General features: G+C 50.1%; 1 protein-coding gene across 2 annotated transcripts in view; it reads right to left on the bottom strand.

The window, feature by feature from the left end:
- Positions 1 to 24,784, bottom strand: part of VDR (vitamin D receptor) — a 58,421-nt gene that overhangs the window by 28,563 nt on the left and 5,074 nt on the right. For both annotated transcript variants that reach the window (XM_039243137.1, XM_039243138.1), the window contains 2 exons: positions 8,163 to 8,226; positions 5,002 to 5,149 (listed from right to left, as the gene is read on the bottom strand). In XM_039243137.1, the coding sequence (XP_039099068.1) occupies positions 5,002 to 5,147 (146 nt within the window). In that variant the 5' untranslated portion in view covers positions 5,148 to 5,149; positions 8,163 to 8,226. The remainder of the gene's footprint in view (positions 1 to 5,001; positions 5,150 to 8,162; positions 8,227 to 24,784) is intronic.

The raw sequence follows: 24,784 nt of genomic DNA, 5'->3' as shown, positions 1-24,784 counted from the left end.
TGCAAGCGTGACTTCATGCCAATGAGCCCTGATGAAAGAGCTGAGTTTCCCCCAAAACGTAGGATCTTCTTCACATGCCTGCAGCTGCCTTTCTTGAGAACTCCGGTGACATTCTCTCTTCAAATAATCTGGCCTCCTCTACCCAAGCTTCCAAAACTACTCTTGGCCCATCCACGGATACCCTTCCTTGCTCTCTTTCATTCACAGCCTCAAACGGCCACAGAAGAGCTGCCAGCTGCCAAGCTGAACTGGACAAAGTTTTTTCTGGCAGTGCTGACTTCGTGGTGACTCATTTACCTGTGCCCACAGAATGTCCTGCTCCTCTCTCCTCTTTGTTTACTCCAGTGCTTGTAAGCACTTTGAGCTTTAAAGTCACTGGACATGTGTCTCATTTCTCTGCTCCCCTTCACATCATGGCTCTTGCCGTATCAGCTGGGAGGACTTCCTGAAAGCCAGAACATTCCTCATGTTCCCAGATCCTCACCAGCCTGCCTTTTGCCCCCTGCACTCCACAGGACTCATAACTAACAAGGTCCCTGAGAACCCTGAGGCCTGCAAACAAGAAGGCATTTCTCCACACTGTATTCGTTAGCGTGGCACCTGTAGCACACAGCTTCACAGCTTCTCAGTGTCTGGATTAAGCAGGTGTCAACAAAAGGAAGAAGACAAGAGAAAGAGGCAGTTATCTGTTTTCTCAACCCTGTGTTCCAAGATGACTTCTTCCCCTCCTACCATTTTGTTTTGTATTGTTTTGTTTTGTTTCGTTTTGTTTTGAGAGAGAGAGAGAGCAAGTATAGGCAGGGGAGGGGCAGAGAGAGAGAGAGAATCTCAAGCAGGTTCCACGCCCAGCACGAAACCCAACATGGGACTTGATCTCACAACGGTCAGACCACGACCTGAGCCGAAATCAAGAGTCAGATGCTTAACTGATTGATGCTACCTAGGTGTCCCCCAGGACTACCTCTTAAACTTAAACTTCACCATACTCTTTTTTTTTTAATGTTTTATTTATTTCTAGGAGAGAGAGACAGAGACAGCGTGAGCAGGGGAGGGTCAGAGAGAGAGGGAGTCACAGACTCTGAAACAGGCTCCAGGCTCTGAGCTGGCAGTCAGCACAGAGCCCGACGCGAACCCACGAACCGTGAGATCATGACCTAAGCGAAAGTCGGATGCTTAACCTACTAAGCCACCCAGGCGCCCCAAACTTCACCATACTCTTAATTCTCTTCATCAAAGGGGTCCCTCTGATTTTCTTCTCTGTCTTTTATACCTTTTCCTTTATATTAGAGTCTGAACTAAGCCACTCATGACCAGAGATTCATTCACATCCACAGATTATCCAATATATATGTATCCTTTGTAGTAGACCTACATATTTTCCCCATTTGGCCCTTACTTATGCTCTGGTTATTAACATAGCCAAGACATGTAATCTTTTCCAAGCCTGCCCACACCATTTTATTCACATTGGAAATATCATTTTTCTCTCAGGATGTCCATGTATTCTAGAGGATCAGGGAGCAGAAAAAGCATGAAATACCTTGTAGGACAAACTGACCAATAATGGTCTCTAATGGTCTCTAACCTTCATAATCCCATTTTGGTTTGATTATGAATTTTGGACCTCTTGGGATGACCACAACTAACCCCTATAGCAGGTTAGTTTGATTATCTTGGAAGCCAAACCAAACACTGAATGGTCAAACTGGTCCCCAGGGCTTGGAAAATAGCCAGTGACTTAGCACGAAAGGGATGCTCTTTCCTTGAGAACACCGTGAAGGCACTTGGTTGCACCTATCTTTGTGTTCCTAAGGATACGGAACCTGACACAGAGAAGGTATCCCTCCCACCCCCACCCCCCACACACATAATGTAGACCTTTCTTCCTGGGATCAGGATTTCACAAACCGACGTAAGTGGCAAAGGGGTTCTATCTGAACCAGACTGAAATAGAAAAATACCAAATAGAATTTGGATGAAGCAAAGGAGAAGCAAGGGGAAGGGGGAGAAGAGAGGAGCAATTATGTATATTTAATTGATTTTTCTTTTTGGCAGCAGTTATTTTCTGTGAAGTCACCATGAACAACTGAATTAACACATACTGAGCCATTGTTCCTAGGGTTAGCTTCCTGGGAGCCTCTGGTCACAACATTTTCATCAATCAATCAATACATAACATGTTCTTTCTATTTAAAGGCATCTTCCTTAATATATATTGTTGATTCATGTAAACTGAACTCAGCCAACAGCACTAGAGCTCATGTCTGAACGAAGCTTCTTGAACACATGTTTTCTTTACAAGGCACATCGAAACTTTCTTGTGCTTGGTAAGGACCCCTCAATGGCACTTCAGCACTATGCTTGGGGCCATCCTAAACAGTGAGATCACCATCAAATGCACAAAAATGCAAAACCTGTGACACTAAGCAGCCCACAAAAAGGACACTTGTTTGTAGCATGAGAGCTGAGACAAGAAGGCAGAGTGTCACCTTGTTCCACCCTGGCTGCGAATGTGTGCATCGGGGGTCTTGAATTGTTCACCATTCTGGGCCATGTCCAAAAATGACCACAAAAGTCTATAAGTATTGATGTGGGGACTACAAGGAAATTTTAACAGGTGGGCAAGTTTGCAAATACAGAATCTACAAATAATGAAGATCGATTGACTGTGCGTGTGTGTGTGTGTGTGTGTGTGTATTTTTATCAAACACAATCAAGACAAACAACAAGAGGTGTTGGCTCTTCAGAAAGTGCATCCTGGCTCAGCCATCAAGGCAGGGACAGTAAAGGTACAAGGCAGAGGAGGACAGGGTAACAAGACAAAAGTAGCATGCTGCCCAGAATACCAGTACTTTCACACAGGGGTTGCTGGAAGGAGGGGCTCAGGGTGGGTGATAGGATCATATCATGCCACAAGCAACAGAGTCACACCCTGGTGACATGGATGTGCAAACACACCATCCTTGTCCATTTTGCCATTTCCCACACCTGACCCTGGGCATCAGGGAGCCTGTCCTCCCTCTACCCAGATGCCTACCTACCACAGTCCTGCCTCCAGGAGTCAGAGCCTAGCGGTGGATCGGAGGGGAGGAAGCACAGGGGCAAGGGGGTTGGAGCCCTCTAGTGAGGAATTGACCTCCAGTATGTCATAACCCAATAAACAGCCACCTAAGAGTCCCATCTCCCAGAGCTAAACCCCAGGGATAGGTGGCCTAGAAAGAGGGGGGATTGTGGGCAGGGGTCTATGAATTAACCAAACATCCCGAAGAGCTTTTGGAGATATTTAGGTTATAGACTGGTGACATAGGACCTTTGGTCCGAGTCCCCATATTGCCAACTCTTAGTCCTGTGCCTTGATAATAGATGCTCATTAAAATCCATTGAGTGAGTGTGTGAAAGGAGGGTGTGTGGCTGGAGACACTTTTGTTTACTTTATTAGGGCAGTGTTCCATTAAGAACATAAGTATTCAACCTTCAGGTTAACATATTATACTTTATGTTTTTCGAAGTACTTTTACATATGTCATCAAATCAATCCCCAGACTAACGCTCTATAAGAGAGGAGCCAGATATTATTAAACTCAGGTGCCTGGTTGAGGTAACTGAAAAGAGAAGTCAAAAGAACTTAGCAAGGACATGCAATGGCATGGCCAGCTCTATAGCCCAGCTGCTCTTCTGATAGGAAGCAGCCCTGATGTGCGTACCCACCCGCCTTCCCCATTATTGCTTTGTAGGCCCAGGCAGGAAGGGTCCAGGTGGGCTCTTGCAGGCCTGCAGGAAGCGCAGGGAATGGGAGACACGGCAGCAGAAGCTGCAGCCAGCGATGCTGCCAGGCTGGTTCCCCGAGCTGGGGAGCAGCCTGCCGGGAGGCCAAGCGGGCCACCCAGGCCGTGCCAAATAGTCAATGAGCAGCCACAGAAACCCTGCTGCCCAGCGATGGCTCAAGGTAGTGAAACTCCAGGCCAGCTGGTTCCCGGGACAGAGGGCAGGCGAGCTGGGAGCTGTGTTCACAGACGGCCCACGAGTCTCTGTGCTTGGGCGGGGGGATGGGGCAGGTACCTCACAAGGTCCCAGGCTCTGATTCACTCTGCCCTCCAAGCCAGTGGGAGAGCCCTTCAGTTCAGACAACCAGGCAGACCGCTGCATTCTTGTTCCGGACCTGATTCACTCTTTCCTCTCCTGACGGCCAAAGCCCTGTCCTTTTCTTTACTTACCTCCAATTAATACTATTCCACAGAAGCTCTTTTTTTCATGTTTCCTTCCAGGCTTCTCTCCTGCTTGCTCTCTCTCCACTATAGGCCAAATGCTCATTTCTCATAGTTCTCGGTCCTATCCTGCAATTCATCACTTTCCCATCTTCCCTTCCTGGCTTTGGATGTAAACACCCTTCTTTCAGCCTTTCCAGTACGTCCCTTCCCCATACTGTTTGCACTTGTGACACTGGGCTCACTGGAGAAGAGGCAAGCCGGTAGAGAAACTGGCCCTGACTACACAGGATGGTTGGCACGTTGCTGACATTGCCTGAGCTTTCCAACTGGGGACAGCAAGCCATGGGTGAAGGTATGGGCGCAGATCAAGTATGGAGGTCCAACCGGGGTACGATTTCCCTTGTTCCAAGGAATGGCTTCATTTGGATGGGAGGACAAGCTCTGAGGCCAAGTTCTGGGGCTTCTCCAAGGACATGCCTATGATCATCCATCTATTAGGAGGTTCACTCCAGGACAGACATATGGGTTAATATAGGGGACTGTGGGCCAAAGGGGTAATGGGAAGATGGGGACCTTGACAGCAACCTCAGGAAAACCATTTCTGAGAGGGTCAGAGGACACAGCTGGAGCTGAAGGGAGGGGAGGAAGAAGATACTCTCACCAAGACACTGTTACTCCCAGAGGCTCGCACGTTCCATGGGCTTGGGAAGGAAGGAGACAGGGAAGACGCAGGGGTTCTCTTCATGGGAAATCTTGCTTCCTCTCCTTCCCCTTGCCCTTGGGGAGGACTCACCTGAAGAAGCCTTTGCAGCCTTCACAGGTCATAGCATTGAAGTGAAAGCCGGTGGCTCGGTCTCCGCACACCCCACAGATTCGGGGCACGTTCCGGTCAAAGTCGCCAGGGTCGGGCAGGGAAGTGCTGGCCGCCATTGCTTCCATCCCTGCAAGAAGAGCAGGCAGGCCAAGGCCAGAGCTTAGCCAGTGCCAGCGCTGGCTAATAGCCTTTGCACCCCCACCCCCAGCTGCCAGAAGCCCAGCAAGGCTGGGCAACAACCCAGGTCGCAGGCCTGAGCAGGATTTCTTTGGCTCCCTCATCTTATGACTCTCCCACCACAGCGTACCCTCCAGACTCTGTGGAGCAGAAGGTGGGCTCCCTCATCCAGGTCTGGAGCGGTCTGTGGGGGGCGCTGTGGTGAAGCCGCTCATAGCGGGGTTTGGGTCCAAAGGCTGCATATGCCACCTACTAGCCAGGCCACTTTGGGCGAGGAGTTTAGCCTCTCTGTGCCCTACCACCCTCACCTGAAGAATGACGTTTTCCGTTACAGGGTGCGAGGCCTCCATTCACCTCAGGAGTAGACCTGAAGCAGGTCAGAAGCCTCTATTCTGCCCAGCGCCCCCTCCAAGAGAAAAGGGGAGCCCTCCCCCCACCTCTTCAAGTGCAGATAGATGCCCTCAGCCTCTCTGTCTGGTGGACAGAATAGCTCACATGCCCAAATCAGACCTTCCTCTTCTGATCCCTGCTCCTTACAGCCACATAGCTCAGAACTGACAGGCCTGTGGCCCTTTGTTAAGATAATCAAAATCTTGTTCCCTCTTCTTTTTTTGCCAGTAAAAATTTAACACACTGATTTGAACATCCTTCTGAATAATGTGAGTCATACACAATTAACTAATTTAGTTTTCAGAGATGGCTTTTATAAGTAAGCATTATCATCTAGAGATGGATTTCACACTTGAGGAGAGGGGAAAGATGGAGGGAACAAAATCTAATAGCTTTTGGAAATTCTTCTTGAGAACAGTTGCCTTAACTCTTCCATTAGGCAGATTGGGCCCTTGGCTCCACACAGTCAGGCTCAGAGCCCCTCAGCCTCCCTAAGGTGCTCCAGACCCTGCTGCCTCCTACTTCCGTCTGAATCGTCACAAGCGCCATTGCAGGCTTAAGTGGCCCCATGGCCCCAGGGCAGGAGGGTCCCTCAGGGCAGAAGAAATATGAGAGAAAGCCAGTTATGAACCAGTACCATGTTCTCCCACACCGAGGTGAGAGAAGTAGATTCTGGGGGGCCCTTGGGAGGTTCTGAGCTTCTTTCCAATGGACTCTTGGAGCTGAGGCTTGGCATATCAAAGCTCGCTTGAGTCTTATCCTGTTTGCTCTTCAAATCACCCAACGAGGTAGTGCTATCACTGTCGCTCTCTTTACAAATGAGGCCCAGAGAAGCCCAAACCTTGAGTTTTCTCTATCTTGAGTTATCTCTATTAAGTATGATTACAAAAAACACAAAGCAAATACTTTACATTTTTTAATTCCACAAAGAGCTTCAAACCAAAGAAAGGAAGTGGGACAGATAAGGAGAGGGGTGGAGGCGACCCTGATCACAGATGGATCCCATCTCTCTCAGCTTCCTGGGAACTTTAATGTACTAATAGTGACACTATTACTCATCACCATCACAGCTAGACTGACACTTGTTAAACTACAATGTTTATACACACACACGCGCGCGCACGGGAAGAAAGACTCTTTAAAAAAAAAAAAAAGCAAAGGCATAATTAACAAATCTTTGAGGGACTGAGATTGGGGACAGGCATGCAGAGGCCTTACATAGGAACTATATTTTATTTCTTTGAGTGGTCGGTATATGGTATCTTATATTTATTGTTATGAATGGGGTGTCTGGGTGGCTCAGTTGGTTGACTGTCTGACTCTTGATTTCAGCTCAGGTCATGATCTCATGGTTCGTGAGTTCAAGCCCTGCACTGGGCTCTGTGCTGCCAGTGCAGAGCCTGCTTGGGATTCTCTCCCTCTCTCTCTCTCTCTGTCCCTCCCCTCCTTGCTCTGTCACTCTTTAAATAAATTAATTAAAAACATTATGAAAATACAATTTTATGTTTTATATGCCCATCCATGTATATAAAACATTTCACAATTTTCAAAGAATGAAAAAGTGAGGAAACAGTGCCTGTGGGTTTGTCAGCATTGTCCCTGTATCCCAGCCCAAGGCCAAGCCGACTCCCCAGGGCTTCTAGAGTGCCACACACATCCAAGCTGTGGGCAGGAATCCCAGAGGCCCAATAGCATTGTGGGGCAATAGGAGAAACTGTCTAGGATGCTTGTGGCTTAACCCCAGGTCAGCTGAGATGGTGCAACTCTCAGTCATCATGAGGTTGCTACAGAGTCTGTGTCATCCAGGCAACTAAACATCTGGTGGATTTGGTGGAAAAAAGGAGAAATCAAACGTGGGCGTGGGGGGAATACCAGACAAATCAGTCCAACAAGTGCTCATCATCACACAGGCTCACTGGCAATGTCATGATGCAAGAGAGTTGGGACCACAGGATACTCCGGCATGGTAACAGCGCCTTCCTGCAATGGCGTGAGCTACTGCCTTGACATCAGGAAGGCTCCTGGTCAGGGGGTGGGGGCCCAGGACCCCGGTCAGGCCAGACAGAAGGCCGGACCCATCAGCCAGAGGCCCACAGGAAACGGGACAATTTTAGGTGAGCTGAGACAAAACTCAGCCGGGCTTGGGGTATTTGCCGCTACCAAGGAGCCAGGGCCCAGGACTAAAGTCCAGAGATGCAAAAGAGACCCAGGCATACGTGGCCAGAGAGCTGGCCATCTCAGGAATGGGCAGGAAGAGACTGTGGAGGCAGGAGAGAGAATGAGCAGACTGGAGCTGGGCAGGAAACATCACTATGCTGGACAGCCCCCTGATGTCCTGGCCTGGGAGGCAGCAGCCTCTCCCTTCTGACCCCCTCTCTGAGCCCCCACCCTGCCTCCAGCTGGCTCTGGGTCTCAGCTGCGGGCTGCCGCAGGTTCTGCTGACACAGGGTCCGACCCGCATTTGCCCAGGGTAGTATTCTCTTCCTTCTCTTGGCCCCCTCCTTCCTATGGCCTGCACCTGTCCCTGGAAAACAGCCAGCCAGAGAGGTTGTGGCTGATGAGGAAACACCCACCTGAAGAAGCAGAGGGGCGGGGATGCCCTTCTGTGAGGTCACAGCACGTCCAACCAAAAGGACTCTGAAATGAAAAAGGGGAAGCGCTTCATCTCCAGCTGGGCACTGACCTCATAGCCAGTCCTCTGGCGAGTCCAGTAAATGGTACAGGAGGTTCTCTCAAGAGACTTTCGTCCCCAGATCAGGGACTGAAAACTTGACAGAGTGATTTGTTGGGCACAGGCGTGCCATGTCATCGCTGGCAGGGGTGAGGGGGTGGAGCCTGGCAGCAGTCAGGACCAGCCCTTCCTCGAAGCTGAGGCTGGGAGTAGCAAGAAGCAGGGGGGGGGGGCAGCAACCAGCATGTGGGCAGATGGAAAGAGCCTCCTTATTTTCCTTATTTCTTTCACAGCAGAGGGTATTGAGAAGGAGAGAGGGCTTTTTTCTAGGGGAGCTCTGCTGCTCCCATGCCTCCCCCCCAGATTTGAGGGATCCTTGAGGGGGGTGGAGCAGAGCCAGAGGATGGCCTAGCACACTGCTGATGGCAGGAAAGAGACCCCCCCCCCCGCAGCTAGGACTGCCGAGACCTCCCAGGCGTGCTGGGAATGGTGCAGGCTGCGATTGCAGCACAGGGCCTGGCCTCCTGGGACAGCTTCAAAGACAGGGGTTTGGGATTCTTGTCTGTGCAGACTGGGTGTAGGCGGAGCGAGCACTGCAGGGGTTAAATACAGCAACTCACTGCTTTCAAACAGGATGTTTTCTGCCACTTTTAGCTCTTCCTGAGACATGCTCCACACCCCCGACCTCAGCAAGGGCTGATGGTGGGCTGACTGGTGCCCAGAGTCTATGTGTTAGTGGCATGCTGGGTCACCAAGGTGGGGCTGGCAGAATTTCACCCATCCCACTTCTACCCACACCCAGCCCTGCTTGTCTACTCATAGAGACAGACAGACAGACCACACACACACACACACACACACACACGCGCGCGCGCGCACACACTTCTCCCCTTCCCTGATGCCAGCAGAAGGTGTCCGACCCTGAAACCTGACAAAAGCCGTCAAGCTAATTCCCAGATGGGGAAGGTCCGGATCCCTAGCTTTTGTTCCTCTGCCTCCTAGAGGCCCAACTAGACAAGGAAGGGAAGAGCCCACAGGAATTCCATTTTGTGGGCCTAGGACTGCTAGTTCCCTGAGCCCATTTCCCATCCCCTTGGGCACTGCCAGCCCCCAGCAAACACCCAAGGAAAATGCCGGCAGATGGGCATGCCTGGGTGGCTCAGTCGGTTCAGTCGGAGCCTGGAACATACTTCGGATTCTGTTTCCCTCTCTCTCTGCCTCTCCCCACCTCCCTCTCAAAAATGAATAAACATTAAAAAAAAAAAGAAAGAAAGAAAAGAAAATGCCAGTGAGTGATGAGCTGAAATAACCTGAGCCAGGCTGTCCGGCTCCCAAGGGCCTTGGGTGGGATGAGGCACTGCTGCTGGGGAGAGACATGCTGTCACTTACCCCCCAAGCCAGGCTCTCCTTTGCTCCCTGTACTCATATGGTCCAAGGCCTCCAGCTGATCACACCCTTCTGGATTCTAATCCATGGCCTTATCAATTTCCCAGAATCCTGGCTTTCTCTTCAGAGGCTGAGGTGAGGACTGAGTCAGTACAGAAAGGACCACTGACTCCTTGTCCTTAACCCCTAAGGTTTTGAAAAGTCAGACTTGAGATCCAGTAGACTACCACCCCTGAGCTTAAAAGGAAAAAGAGTGTATGAAGTATCTTCTATGTGCCAACCTGCCAGGCTCTAGATGCATGATCTACATAAGCCTCATAACAGTCCTGTGAGGTAAGGAGCAGTCCCATTTTACAGATGGCAAAACCAAAGTCCAGAGTGACTTGCCCAGGGTGCCATGGCCAGGCAAGTGGTGGGCCAATGGCCACACAAGGACAAACCATGTGCAGTGCCCACGTGCTGCTGCTGTCTCCTGCTAACCCCTTCCATACCCCAGTGATGACCATCAGTGGAGACGTCGTACTCTGCTCTGAGCCCCGCTCCGAGTTCTCCAGCATGTTCTCTCATTCAGTCTTCACAACAACTGCATCAGGCGGGTCCCATTAATGTCCCTCTTCTAGCCATGGGCCAACTAAGTCATGGGGAAGTTGCTTGTCTTTGGAGTCCAGATTTGAACTTAAACACTTTAGCCTCAAGTCCCTGCTCTGCTGCCTTTCCTAAGGGAGACATCTCAGTCATCTCATCAGCCCTAAGTCCTGGATGCCCTTCACTTCCACTAAATCAGGGAGCAAAGAAGAGAACAATCCCCACGGGTCATGATGGAAGAATGCCAGCCAGCCCCTCTTACCGGGACAACTTCGTTCAACCCACTGGTCTCTCCTCCCCATGCAACCGTGCACTACTAGACGGTCCTTTTAGGAGAGGTTAACCTAGATTTAGCCTAAAGTTCCAAGTGCAGAGAAAGTGGGGTAAAGACACAGCGTAGAAAGAGGAGAAGTGGGGGAAAAAAAGCGCTTAATGCCATCCTCCATTGCCACATCATACAGCGCCCCCCCACTCCTGCCCACAATTCACATTTTGAGTACATAGGACATCCCATTGCTTCTGCTGGGACTGTCCCCAGAGCCACCACCCCTCTTGCTCTGCCTTAGAAATACCCAACCCCTGGCATTGAGCCTCAGAGAAACAGGGTGGGGAGCTCAACTCTGCAGAAAGCCCCTGGCTTCCATTCCTCTGGGGACTGCATCCCACATCAAAACCCCTGCTTGAGCCTGACCCAGTCCTGACCTTGCCTTAGCAAGAAGTGAAGAGATAACATATTTCCTTCCAGTCATCGAAGCCGACCACTGCCTCTCCTACATGTCTGCCTGTCAGCGCACACAACACATGCCCCATCTTCCAGGGCTTCTGCCACATGTGCATCACCAGGGCAGGCTTGCCTAGAACAGTCTCATGATATGGTGGCTACAGGGTGTCCTGGGCAGAGCCTGGGAAGACAAAGATCAAAGTGCCTCTGGGCTCACTTTAACCCCACCACATTTGCTGAACCCTCCTCAGAGTCTTGAGGGTGGTAAAGCTGTGGCCTGGGGGATAAGCGGTAGACAAGAGATCTGACTGCTAAGGTCTTTTCCACCTCCGAAAGTGTGCAACTCCAAGGCCAGATTTCCCATCATGATGAGGCCTTAAGACCACCCAGAAAGTGAGATTCCCTCACTGAGCTTTCTCTCGGGCCCCCTCAGTTGAGCCCCAACACCATGCTAGTGCAAGGGAGGTTCACTCATCCTCAGATGCTCAGGACCAGGAAGAGCATGAGTGGTGTGGCCCCTAATGGGCCCCATAGAGAATGGGAGCCCAGGACGGGGTGTCATGCTCAGGTGGGCTGGGACTGAAGTGATCAAAACTGGGCTTTCTAATTGTTGACATTGGATCAGAGCTCCCCCTCCTTCTAGAAAGAAAGGGAAAGCTAAGTGATTTCCCAGAAAAGGAAGAGAAATTCTTCTTCCTGAAATTGGCACACACAGAATGAACCACATGTGGGTCTCTCTCTGGAGCTGATGGGCCTGTGTGCAGGCCGGCCGTGCTGTATGTGAGCTTATGCACACATACACGTTTCCTGTCGATTTTCACTTCATCATTCTTTCAACTCTGTCCACAGAGTGTTGAGCACTGCAGGACCTAACTTAGTTTTGGTCATCTCTTTATTCTAGTGTGACTTAGGCACAGCAATGTCATGGCCAGCTGAAGCGATGCCTTTTCTTCCTTCCCCCCATCCCCAACATATATACACATTCTTTTTCCGGAACAGTCTCAGCATTACCTCCCAGAAGAAGCTGAGGAGGAACAGAGTGAAAAAGAGGGAAAAGGGAGAGGAAACTATATTATGTAAATGGAACTTGTCCAAACTATTTCTTGCCTCATTGTCTTCCTAGCCCCTACACACACACACACACACACACATTTTAAATATGGGTGAGAATGGTTGGAAATTATTTTCTGCAGACTGTAATGTCCAAAGTAAAACCCAATAGCTATCAGTCATCTCAGACATCTCAAGATTGGAAGGAAACTCTACCTAGTCCAACCATCTTAAATCCCCTCTATCATATTCTAACCGTACTTGAATTTTTTTCTTGATGGAAAACTATCTCCCATGGCAATCCACTCTCCTTGGATGGCTGTACGCTTAGAAAGTTCTTCACTATGCAAAGATGAAATAGCCCCTGTAGCTTTCAATCACTGATCCTAGACAAATTCTTTACAGACATCTAAGGTGGGCACAGAATGAAGCTACTGGGCCTTTCCCACAGAGTTTCTGGAGGAAGGCTTGGTGGAACCACCACACGGCGCCATCGTGAAAATTATAAAAGGGCCCATTCCTCATCTGCTGGAAAACCATTGTAAAAAGCAGAAAATCTATGATGTTCATGATGTGAGTGAGACTGCAGAGGAGAAGCAGAAGGGATAATGGGGACTATATTTAATTTTGGTTTTGATTTCATAAACTACCCGGGTATGATCATGATTCCCACAAGGGCAGTAAATAAGGAGGTGGGTGCAGCATCTGCCTCTGTGGCCTTCACCTGGAGAGAACAGTCTCCAGCCCAAGAAAAGGGCTCTGTGGGAGAGTGTGAGTGGCTGCACACACTCCCCCAAGCCTTCCCACCCTCTTCTGTCTTTGGCACAGCCATCTCCACGGGAGGCTGGTCCCCAGAAACACAGGCAAGGTGTCCCTAACTACCTAATGACTGACTGAACCTTGGGATAGTAAGTGACTGATGGTTCAACAAGTTTCAGGAAGGAGTTTATCCTGAGGGTGCTTCTAAATCAAACCTTTGGAGAATATATATCATCTTTGAGAACCTGATAAAGGTCATGGACGTTCACCCCATGCAATGCCAAGGGTTAGCGGGTTACTCCTTAGAAACCATGCTATCAGCTCCCATTCTATCAGCCATTCACCGAGACTCTGTCTTGGCTGACTGTCCTGTTACTCTTGGGAGCACTGGCAGCTTCTAGGAGCTGAGCAGAACCCAGAGGCTGGAACCCACAGGGCCCCAGACAGTGGGGCTGGAGATACATAGCTTGCTGAGATATATTTCCACTTCTTATCAACAACAATTAGTCCTGCAAGCTGCTTTTTTCCAATGGAAACTCTGCCCTTAGCTTTGTCAACAAGATTTCTGGGTTGATTACGGCTCTCCAGGTAACAAGCAGGCCAGGCCCTGTCACTGCTGGAAAGCGTGGGCAGTGACAGTGTCTGGTGAAGCATGGGGAACTGCCCATTCATAAGCTGTAGCCCAATCCCTCTGGTTTTAGAGCATAGGAACTGAGGCCATCAGAGGGCGAGTGACTTGTCCCAAGAGCACAAATGAGGGAGAGTCCTTCTCCACCTCCACCCTGGGCGAGTCCCAAGACCTCTCATCACCAGCCTCAGCTGCTTCCAGGGGTCAAAGTGGCGTGAGAGAGAAATGGGCCATGGGAGGAGGGATGAATGTCATCTTTGGAGGAGAGGGGTTGTGGGAAGCCATAGGGGAGGCCCTGAAGCGCCCTGCAGTGGGATGGCTCAGCACTGACGCCATGCCCGACAAGCAACACAGAGGAACAGGGTGAGGGAGACCCACTTGCTCTTGCTCAACCAGCTCCAGCTCTTGGCTCTGGCCTCCATGGTCCGAAGAAATGGACCCAGACCCAGGACAGTAAGGGGAAATCTTAGACGGAAGTGGGACGTGCCTGGTCTGCTCTCTCACTACTCTGGGAGGCTTCCTGGATACTAGGATGGGGTGACTTCCCTGGAATATGAGCTCCAGGTTAAGGTTGATGGGACAAGGAGGCTTGTGGTCCAGTGACTTGGAAACCAAAGAATAGAAACTGGAGCAGCCTCAACGGAGAACACCAAGAATACAGGGAAAGTTGTTCTAGCCCTTCTCTGGGGAGACCTGAACTCCTACTATTGCTAATGTAGGTGATGGCTAAATGGGATTCAAAACAACAACAGTGGCCTCAGGACATCAGGAAAAAGCTGCTTCTTTCTCCTAAGAGATTCCCAAGCCCAGTTTCTAGCTTCTCTGTGGCCCTCTACCCAAACTAGGCATCTTTCCTACTGCTGGGCCCTCAGTTCAAGTCCACGCAGGCCTAAGTCTGCCCCTGCCCAGACAGATAGCTTTGAGCCCACCCCATCCCCCCAACCTGTGCACCCCGGCCAGTCTTCTCTTCCTTTTCCTCTGGGACTAACGCAGTCTTTCTGTCACTCACGCTCTTTCTGCACTGTGTCAGTACCCAAAGCACCAGGTCCCGCCAGTGCTGAGACACTCAGGATTCTTGGCATCAGATCCGTCGCTCACCTCCACAACTGCTCCAGCGAGCCTGATGCCTTTGGCAATGTGACTCCTGTCCAGCTTCCCCCAAAGCCCATTCCCACATCCTCCTCTACAAATGTGGACACAAGAGTGCCTAGGTCACAGGGCTGTTGCAGGACCAACATCTCTCTCTAGCACTCAGCACAGTCCTTGGCAGAGTGCAGTTGGATATATGCTGGAGCTCATTACTAGAGCTGGAACTGCTGTCGGTACAAGTTCAGAGCCTGGAAATTCAGGAGGCTTGCAGGCCCCACAGAGGTGCCATGGAGGGCACAAGACCTGCTCTCAGTCCCAAACACATCGCTCCAAACAAACATTGCCCAGAAAGCCACATTTCCACTGAACTGGGAAAAAACTGACCACCCCACCCCTTGGCTGTGGCTTCCAAAAATCTGGCTGCTCAGGGTGGGAAAATTTTCCCCAGCCAGATTTTTGGAAGCCACGGCCAATGGCTAACCTCTCCCCTCCAAGCAGAGAAACTGAGGTACACAGCTGGACTTTTCCTCTGCAAGACAGATAAGATGCTGGGCTCCTGAGGTGCCACTGAGTCCCAAGCCCTTCTGCCCATTGTACTTCCCTTCCTTTCCCTCTGTCCGCCAATGCCACCTCTCCCCTACTTCTCCTGTCACCTAGGGCTTGCCATGCATCCGTCACATATCTGTTCTCCCCTAGTGGGACCTGAGGCTCAGTGGCCCCGGGACGCTGCCTGTGTGTCAGCAGGGCAGCGGTACTTCCTCAGCTGCTCTTGCCCACCACCGAATTTGCAGAATGCAGGGAAGACTGAGGGGGAGAGCCAGGGGCTGGAGCCTGGAGGCACCAGTGAGGGCTGTAGCCACCCTGGCAAGAGGGGGCCCACCGTGGCCCCTAATCCAGATACTGGGCTGGCTCTGGCTCAGGGGGCCTGGACTTCTGTTTGCCCCCGGCCTTTGCGGGCCCTGGAAAGCCTTTCACTTACACTGTTAGACTGTCCGGCCTGTGTCAGAACCAGTGAAAGATCCCGGGTCTTCTGCGATACGTAGGATGGCTCCAGTCCCAGAGGTGCTGATCTACCCCAAGGCATCCTCTCTATCTTCTGGGTTATTAGTGAGGGGCTGAACACTCTTCATGTAATCATGAAGCTTCTCAGGACCTAGGCCAAATAGGTTCCCATTCACTTTAGAGGGCAGTGCAGTCACCCCAAGAGCTGCTCCTCAGTTTCTCATTAGAATGGTATCCCCCTTGATGGTCTTTTCCAGAGCTTCTGTTTCGTCAGAGTTCCAGCCATCCTTCTGTGTAGATTTCTTCTTGGGGACCTCCTTGGATGGCCAGGGAGCTATAACATTCTTTCTTGGCCTCACCATGTGGTGGGCTGATTCTGGCTTCTGATGCCTTATCTTTGATGGTGACCCCTGAATGGTTTTAAGCACCGAGACCATGGCAAGGCCTGTCCTGGAAGTCAGAGACACCATGGAGAGCCACACACAGACCCTGCCCTCTTGAAGCTTACAGTCCACTGAGAGGAACAGACAGGAAGGACAAAGCAATAGGATCCATGCTGGTATATAGGTAAGCACACATGATGAGAGCGTGCAGGAGAGCTCCTGGCTTTGTGCCGGCAAGGTAAAGAAGGCTTTTCAGAGGAAGTCACTTCTTGGCCCACTAACGGAGACAGGAAGGATCATAGTTCAACATAGCAGTCGGAAGAAGGGTGATGAGGGTTCCGGGCAGCCAGTGCATGGGCAGAGGCCAGGAGGCCAAAAGGGAATAGAGTGTTGGAGGCAGGGAAACTGGTTCTGCATGGCTGGAAAGAGAGAGGGCACCAGGAAGAGATGAACCAACCGACCACACTCATTGTAATAGAAAGTGTATTCCATTCTTTCCTCCACTGAGTACTACTTCTAGTAAACCCACTGAGTCTTGAATACCAGGAATTTTTCATTATTGCAATAATATTTAAACTGAGGATTTCAGAGTCTAATCAGATTTCCATTCCAATCTGAATCCAGCTCCAGTGTTGGATGTAAAGTAAAAAATAGGGCTCTCTCCCCTTAGTTTATTGAGAAAGCGCCCCAAAGTCAGCAAAGCAGTGGGCTTCTTCTTTAGACAGTTGAGGTCCCAGCTGGTGCACACCCAGAGCCACCACCCCTATCCTCCTTCAGGGAGAAATCCTTTACCCCAGGGCGGGGAGTAGGACAAACATCACTGAGCCAAAAGGCAGAGACAAAGGAGAGAGTTCTGGAAAACTCAGCCCAGCTGAACAGGAAAATACGTTTTCTGAGAGAAAACCAAAGAAAGAACAAAAGGCTCAAAAGGGCAGATGGAAGTTGGTGAACCACTCAGCTGCACGTCACCAGTTCAATCCTTATTTAATGCATCAATCTGTCCAGGGTGGCCAGATACGGTTGCTGGGCAAGGGGACTGCTGAGTTACACACAGCCGCCCAATCCCCAAACCTGCTTCCACGGTTCCACGTGGCTCACTGCTCTCTCCTGGTCAACGAGGTCACTTCCTTGTTGCCAGGAATCGCTGTAAGGCATCAGCCACAGACACACAATGCTCACAAACAACTTGCACCACGGACACCTGTGGAAAGTCCCTGACCTGTGTGGGCACACACCAGCCAGTACCCTGAGTCGGAATGTCCACGCTCGCTGCTGGCAACAACACATGCCGGGCCTTCCCCTCAGAGCTATAACTGAAGAGAACTTTCTTTCGAGGTTTCAGGCCAAAACACCGGAATCTGTCAGGAGGATTCTTCCCCAGAGCCACCAAGTGGTAGGAAATAGCTCCCTTTGTCCTAAACCGTGAACCCTCTCCAAACTCCAATCCCCTCCCCCAGGCCTATCCACTGGCCATCTTCCTTTTCCTTGTTTTTCTTTGATACCCAGGGGCAAAGATGGAACAGATTTGCCACACAGAGCACCTTTCAGTGGTGCCGCAGGGCATGCAGGAGCTACACCTGGGTCTCCAGAGAAACCACCTTTCTCTCCTCAGCTGTGTGTGTCCCCAGCGGCCCTGGGGCCAGGCCTGCTGCCCACCCAGGGCCTCGGCATCGGGTCACAGAATTGTGGCTCCTGAGGCGGCAAACCTCTGGGGGAAAGCACCTGAGGGACCAGCTCAAAAGAGGTGTGAAGGAGACCTCACTCCAGCTGGCTGGGCAGGCTCCATTCTGTCAGACGGCCCGTGGGCAGCACTGTAGGGCAAGGCGCCAGGGGCCTGTGGCCCCTCACGGCCCCTCCTCCCACCTCCCACCGCCTCCCCTTTACCCCCCCACCTTACTTTTGCCAGAGCTCCCCTGACCTCAAAAACAACTCTGCAGCCAGGCTCTGTAGGAGCTCAGGATTGAAGTTTAACAGAGACAAAAATAATTCCTTGGAGTGAGCTATTTTCTGCCCAGCTTTGGGAACAATGGCTCAAGGTGGAGGCAGCGAGGCAGGCGTGGGGAGGAAGCTGGCTACAGGCCATCCACTGGCTTGGGGTCACCCCATGCCTGCTCCATATTCCCCCTGACGTGGGGTTTTCAGGTAGGTGGGACCTTCGTCAGGGGCTGCGCCACCTTCCCCCACCTGTCAACCTCAGGTGAGGAGTGAGGACAGCGAGGAAGGGAAGGTCTATGGGGACCTCATGCTGTCTGCACACTGGCTTAGGTCCTCCATGGCTACTCCTCTCTTATGGAATGGAAGGAAAATGAGAGAGAAAACGGCGCTACGTTACCAAGCCTCAAACGGGGGATTCTGCACCCATTTGCCTATCGGTGTAAACATCTCACAATGTTTATCTGAGACAAAATATTTGAAGTGTTTTATAAAAATTGTGATACTCCACAAAAATGTTACTAATCTACGATTATTGCCCCAGGTTTTAAGAGGAGGAGGAAATTCAGGTACGAGGTAGAAGGCTGTGAGAACACATTTTGCAGTGGCGCAGGGAACACGACCCAGCATGAGGTCGTCCCCTCACAGCCTGGGAGTCCCCGAAGTGCCGCATAGGTGAGCACGTCATTCACGGCCTACCAACCCCAACCCCCAAATCCCACTATTCTTTCTTTCTTTTTAAAATTTTTTTAATGTTTATTTTTGAGAGAGAGCGCACATAAGCAGGGGAAGGCAGAGAGAGAAAGAGGGAGGGAGACACAGAATCTGAAGCAGGCTCCAGACTCCGACACAGAGCTCAAACTCACAAGCCGTGAGATCATGGCCTGAGCCAAAGTTGAACACTCAAGCTCAACTGACTGAGCCACCCAGGCGGCCCATCCACTATTCTTTCTTTTTCTTTTTCCCCCTAGAGACCCTTTGCTTCGCTGTTTGTTCCTTTTTTCTTTCTCTACACAAAACTTTCCTTCTAATACCTCTGGGAAAGTATCTGGCTGGGAATATAGAGCTGGAGAGCAGGGAGTGGGGGAGGGAGGGGATTCATTCATGGAATATCCTTAGGCTGATTTCATTATAAGCCTCCAGAAAGAAATGGTCTGCACGATACAGTATTATCACGTGCTGGGAAGGGGGTGCATGGAGAGTGATCATGCCTTTAGTGAGGAGTTCTACATCAGCAAGGGCCTTCCTGGTCCCACTCTGTCTAACAGTCCCATGTTCAAAGAAGGAAACTACCAGAGGATACACGGGGGGCCTGAAGGCTAAACTTCGCCATGAATATGTCCACTCTGCCACCGCCCACTAACACCAACTGGTCATCATAAATTTTTTAATTAGTTGTCAATGTTTTTGAAAAATAGAGAGATTTCACTTTTGGAAAAGCTCTGGGTGTCCAGCATCCTAGTTAAAAATAGGCTACTGTGGCCGTCCTGGGCTGCAGTTCCCAGGGTAACCCCACTGGCCTGAGGTGGGGCTAACCCAGACCATTCCACCCCACCCGACTCTGCAGCCCTCCAGCCTCACTCATCACCTGGCCCTACCCCCCGGCCCCCACATCACCTGGCCCTACCCCCCGGCCCCCACATCACCTGGCCCTACCCCCCGGCAACCCACCCACAGTGACAGCAGAGCTCGGTGTGCAGGGGGACTCTGGAGGCAGTCTGCGTGAGAGTGAACCCCGCCTCCCCGCACACCTCCCGCCAGCTGTGTCCAGAGCTCTCTAAGCTTCTGTTCCCTTGCCTGCAAAATGAGAAAATGACAAAACCTACCTCATTCATCTGTGAGGGTCAAATGAGATAATGCAGGTCAAGTGCTCAGCACTGCACCTGGCACAGGGAATGTTAGTGCTTGTTATTCTGCAGGACTGCTTCAGTAACCGGGGAGAAGTCCTCTGTGCTGCAGCCCAGCTTTTTCTAATGTTTTAGTCACACAATGCTCTTGCCCTTCAACTCTCCTTTAAAAAATTTTTTTTAATGTTTATTTATTTTTGAGAAGAGAGAGAGACAGAGAGCAAGTGGGGGAGGGGCAGAGCGAGAGGGCAGGCTCCAGGCTCTAAGCTGTCAGCACAGAGCCTGATGTGGAGCTTGAACTCATGAACCATGACATTATGACCTGAGCTGAAGTCAGATGCTTAACCAACTGAACCACCCAAGTGCCCCAACACTCTCTTTTGTAGCTCAGGGGTCCCAGTCTACCTATAAACACATTTCCATCCAATAAACAGCCATTGAGCATATCTGTGATGAGCTAAGTATGGCGTGGAGTAAGGACACTTCACGTGTAGAGGATGCAGCCCTGTTCTCAGGGGCTCGCAATACAGTGGGTACATGGACAATTGAACAGACAGGCACAGCCCTGTCAGGTGGAGTCGAGCACAAAGCTCTCCCCTCACTGCCCTGCCCCAACCATCCAGGAGCTTGGCATTGAAGGCAGAACAGGGGTGACTCTGACTCTCCCTCTCCCCCTAGGTTCCAAAACTTTCCAGAGCTTTATTAAAAGATACTTTCTGGTAAGTCAGCTCCACTTCCCCTCTAGTTTCTCAGGTCCCACACTTGAGTTCTTCAACTGCACACCGATTAACATAATTTCATCCCAACAAAGCCATTCAGATCTCAGATGGAGTTCATTATAATGGAATTTTACCTGAGGCTGTCAGCCCCCACTTCTTAACATCATGGCACCCAAGATGTCGGCATGCTTGCCAAATAGGCTGGGCAGAGGTACCTTCCCGCCCCTGGCAGAAGTCCGGAAATATAGAGCTGTTTGGAACAAAGAACTCTGCCCTGAAGGTGTTTTCCAGCATCATCCTGGCCAGCCTGGAACTGTCCCGTTCACCCACAGCTGGCACCACCTACTGCCTCTTTTCCAGCCCTCCTCAGACAGGAAGAGGAGAGAGGAGACAGAGCTGAACGACCGGGGATACTGTGCAGGACATGTCGTGGGCAGGGGAAGCAGGGGCAGACAGTCCAGACTACGAAAGATCTGAATTCAAGTTCTGGTTCTGACTTAGGAGCTCAATGATTTTGGGCAAGAAATATAACCTCTTAACTTCTTTGAACATCAATTGCCTCTTCTGTAAAATGGGGATAACAATATTCCCTGCCTCATAGGATTATTGAGGGGCATATGTGAGAAAATGCATGAAAACATTTAACATGGTGCCTGGAACGTAGAAGTTATAACACCCATTGGTTTACTGCAGTTGTCAGCTTTTATATGATATATGATACAGTAGCCTCACAAAGGTCAAAGGTTGGTGTACAGAGAGACACTGGGGCAGAGTTGGGGTGGGAGGTGATTGAAGAAAGGGTGGGGCCATACCACTGAGCCCAGCGTGGGCCTAGTGGCCAAGATGAGGCCCAGGGCAGAGGCACTCACCTGTCCCTGGTGCTGACAGGCACAGACTAGCTGGGTAATTAGAGGATTGCGGCCTCGTGTGGCCCATGCAACTGCCCAGCAAGCCACATTCTTTTGTGGGTGGCTGGGTGAGTGGGCAGCTGGCTGTTTATGTGGCTGCCAGGACACTGGCTCTATCTAACATCTATTCAACCCAGCACCCCAGGCAGAGTGTCCATCCTTGGAGGAGGAAGGGAGTCTCCGTGGGCACTCTGCTCCTTTCCCGGGGGCACCTCCTCTGTTCTCTCCACCCCAACCCTCTAGCACCCTCTGCTTCTCAGATTGAACAAGTCAGCAGGTCAAAGATCAAGGCCAGACTAACCAATTAGTCTTCAGTAGAACTTACTTCACCTGGAGTTTTCAAATGATCAGAAAGCCCTGGACAGATGTAAATCCCATCACTGCCCCCTCAGCGCCCTGAACTCTGATTAGCTAATAAACACAAAGTCCTTTTCTCAAAATCGAATATTTTCCCAAGGAAAATAGGCCATCCCCAAACCCTTGGCAGAAATGCAATCCAATCCCCCAAAGCAAAGGAATCAAGAGCAAAAATAAACGATTGGGACCTCATCAAGATTAAAAGCTTCTGCACGGCAAAGGAAACAACCCACAAAACTAATAGGCAATCAACGGAATGGGAAAAGATAGTTGCAAACGACATATCAGATAAAGGGTTGATATCCAGAATCTATAAGGAACTAACCAAACCCCACACCCAAAAAACAAACAACCCAGTGAAGAAATGGGCAGAAGATATGAACAGACACTTCTCCAAAGAGGACATCCAGATGGCCAACAAACATATGAAACGATGCTCAGCATCCCTCCTCATCAGGGAAATACAAATGAAAACGACACTGAGATACCACCTCACACCAGTCAGAGTGGCTAAAATGAGCAAATCAGAGAACACGAGATGCTGGCGAGGATGTGGAGAAACGGGCACCCTCTTACACTGTTGGTGGAAATGTAAACGGGTACAGCCCCTCTGGAAAACAGTGTGGAGGTTCCTCAAAAAATTAACAATAGAACTCCTCTATGACCCAGCAATAGCACTGCTAGGAATTTACCCAAGGGATATAGAAATGCTGAGACATAGGAGCACATGTACCCCAATGTTCATAGCAGCACTCTCAACAATAGCCAAAACATGGAAAGAGCCTAAGTGTCCATCAATGGACGAATGGATCAAGAAGATGTGGTTTATCTATACCATGGAATACTACATGGCAATGAGAAACAATGAAATCTGGCCATGTGTAGCAACATGGATGGACCTTGAGGGTGTTATGCTGAGTGAAATAAGTCAGGCAGAGAAGGACAAATATCATATGTTTGCACATATAGGAGGATTAGGAGGAACTTAACTGAGGAACAAGGGGGAGAAGAAGGGCGGAAATGGTGGGGGAAAGGGAGAGAGGCAAACCATGAGAGACTCTTGAATGCTGACAAAAACTGAGAACTGATGGATGTAGGAGGGAGGGGGGATGGGCATGGAGGAGGGCACTCGTGGGGATGAGCACTGGGTGTTATGTGGAAACTAATTTGACAATAAACTATTTGTAAAGAAAAAAAAAAAAGAAATGCAATCCAGTGGGTATTAACTGATCACGTAGTATGTGCTCAGCACTGATAACAGGCTCTTGGTTGAACTGAACAGAACGCCAAGTATTGGGATGGGTGTGGGGCCATGGGACCCCTCCATCACTGTTGCTGGAAGCCCAGTAAGGAAGGGCTTCAGCTGCACCCGCAGACCCTGAGCACAGCTCACAGAGTCAGGCTGATACCTGTACAGGACCACCTGTGTACACACATCAGACAGGGGTACACATATAACCGGTCGAGGATGATTCAACTATGAGAGCTGAAAGGACTTTAGAAACTCATCTAGTGCAACTTTTTCATTTTAGAAATGAAGTCCATTTCAGGTATTGAAAAGGATGAGAAACAATGGGAACTTTTATCCACTGCTGAAGGGAATGCTTTTCAGTACAACCACTGTGGGAAAGGGTTTGGCATTTTGGAGCAATGCCAAACACAGAATCCCATGTGCCCTGGCAATTCTGCCCCCAGGTATGTGCCCTGGAGAAACGCCTACGCATGCACCAGGAGACAAGCAGTGTACTGCCGGCAGTATTACCATAATAACTTCAAACTAGGAACAGCCAAAACATCCATCACCAAGAGGGAGGACATACAGATTGTGGCACATCCTTACAATGGACATCACCCTGAGTGAAAACTAATGAACTACCTCTGGGTGTGTCAACACAGGGAGAAATCTCAGAAGCATGATATGGGGTAAAGGACGTACATCACAGGGAACATGCATGTAGGTAAGCTCCATAGGCATGTGAAGGTAAACAATACATTGTTTTGTAAAACATACATAGATGATAACTTCCAAAGAAAAGGAAGGAAATAGCTAGCGTTCAAAATATTGGTGGAGTAGAGAACAAGAGAGGAGATGCAAATAGGAAGAGGAACAGGAGCTTTTAAGACATTACAGACGTTTCATTCTGAACTTAGGTGGTGTGCACAGAATACGTTATATTATTCTTGAATTTATACATCAGCATATTGTATACCCATGTGTGTATGATATATTTAAGTCAAACAAATAAATAAATAAAAAGAATTGAAGACTCTGAGTCTCTGAGAAGCTAAATAGTTTTCCCACGCTCATCAGCTAACAAATGACTGGAAGAGAAGTTTACCAAATCTGAGTTCAGCCAGGTGCAAAGATAGCCATTCTCGAAAGGGATCTCTCCCAACGAGGAGTTTCTGGTCTAGTAAATTTGAGAACAGTTGCAAGAGTCTTTATTTTTCACTGTTAAACTCCCAGCATCTTGAATAGTGCCTGTCACACAGTAGGCCCTCAATGCATATCTACTGAATGGCCGTCTGCCCATGCTTTTCGAAAGCTTACTGCGTGCCAGACACTTGACTTAGGTAATCTGTAATCTTCACATGGCTCTACAAGGGAGTTATTCTTATCCCACTTAACAGGTAAGGAAACTGAAATTTAGAGAGATTAAGAAACCTGCCCAAGGTCACCAGCTAGAAAGTGACAAAGCTGGGATTTGAACCCAAGTATGTCTAACTCAAACCCTGTGTTCTTCCTATTCTTTGAGGCTGCTAGCACAGCTTCTAACAGCACTACTTAACATTTCAGGAATGTACCAAGCAACCCGGGGCGGGGGGAGGTAGAGGGAGCACAGCTGGAAGGTGGCAGACTGAGCACTTTCTCTTCCTTCCAACTCCATCTCTAGGCTCTGGCACCAAGAGTGGTTTGCAGGGCCAAGCCCAGCACCAGCAAGCAGGGTAGCACAGTGGTCATGGGTTAACTCTACAGCATGGCAGGTTGTTGCATCTCTTTAAGCCTTGGCTTCCCATATCCATGCTGGAGACAGTAATAGTAGCTTCCTCCAAGGAGAAGCTGTCAAGATGCAAGGCACACAGTGCCTGGCAGAGGCTGGCAGATGTGGCTAGAGTCCACCTCTCCTTCCAGTAGGCTAGGTTCAGGAGTGCTCCTT

This window comes from Hyaena hyaena, unplaced genomic scaffold (genome assembly GCF_003009895.1).
Source record: "Hyaena hyaena isolate Hyena2069 unplaced genomic scaffold, ASM300989v1 scaffold_221, whole genome shotgun sequence".
In the NCBI taxonomy this organism is placed as follows: domain Eukaryota; kingdom Metazoa; phylum Chordata; class Mammalia; order Carnivora; family Hyaenidae; genus Hyaena; species Hyaena hyaena.
The sequence above is the reverse complement of the archived record's forward strand: the minus strand, read 5'-3'. Positions and strand labels throughout refer to the sequence as shown.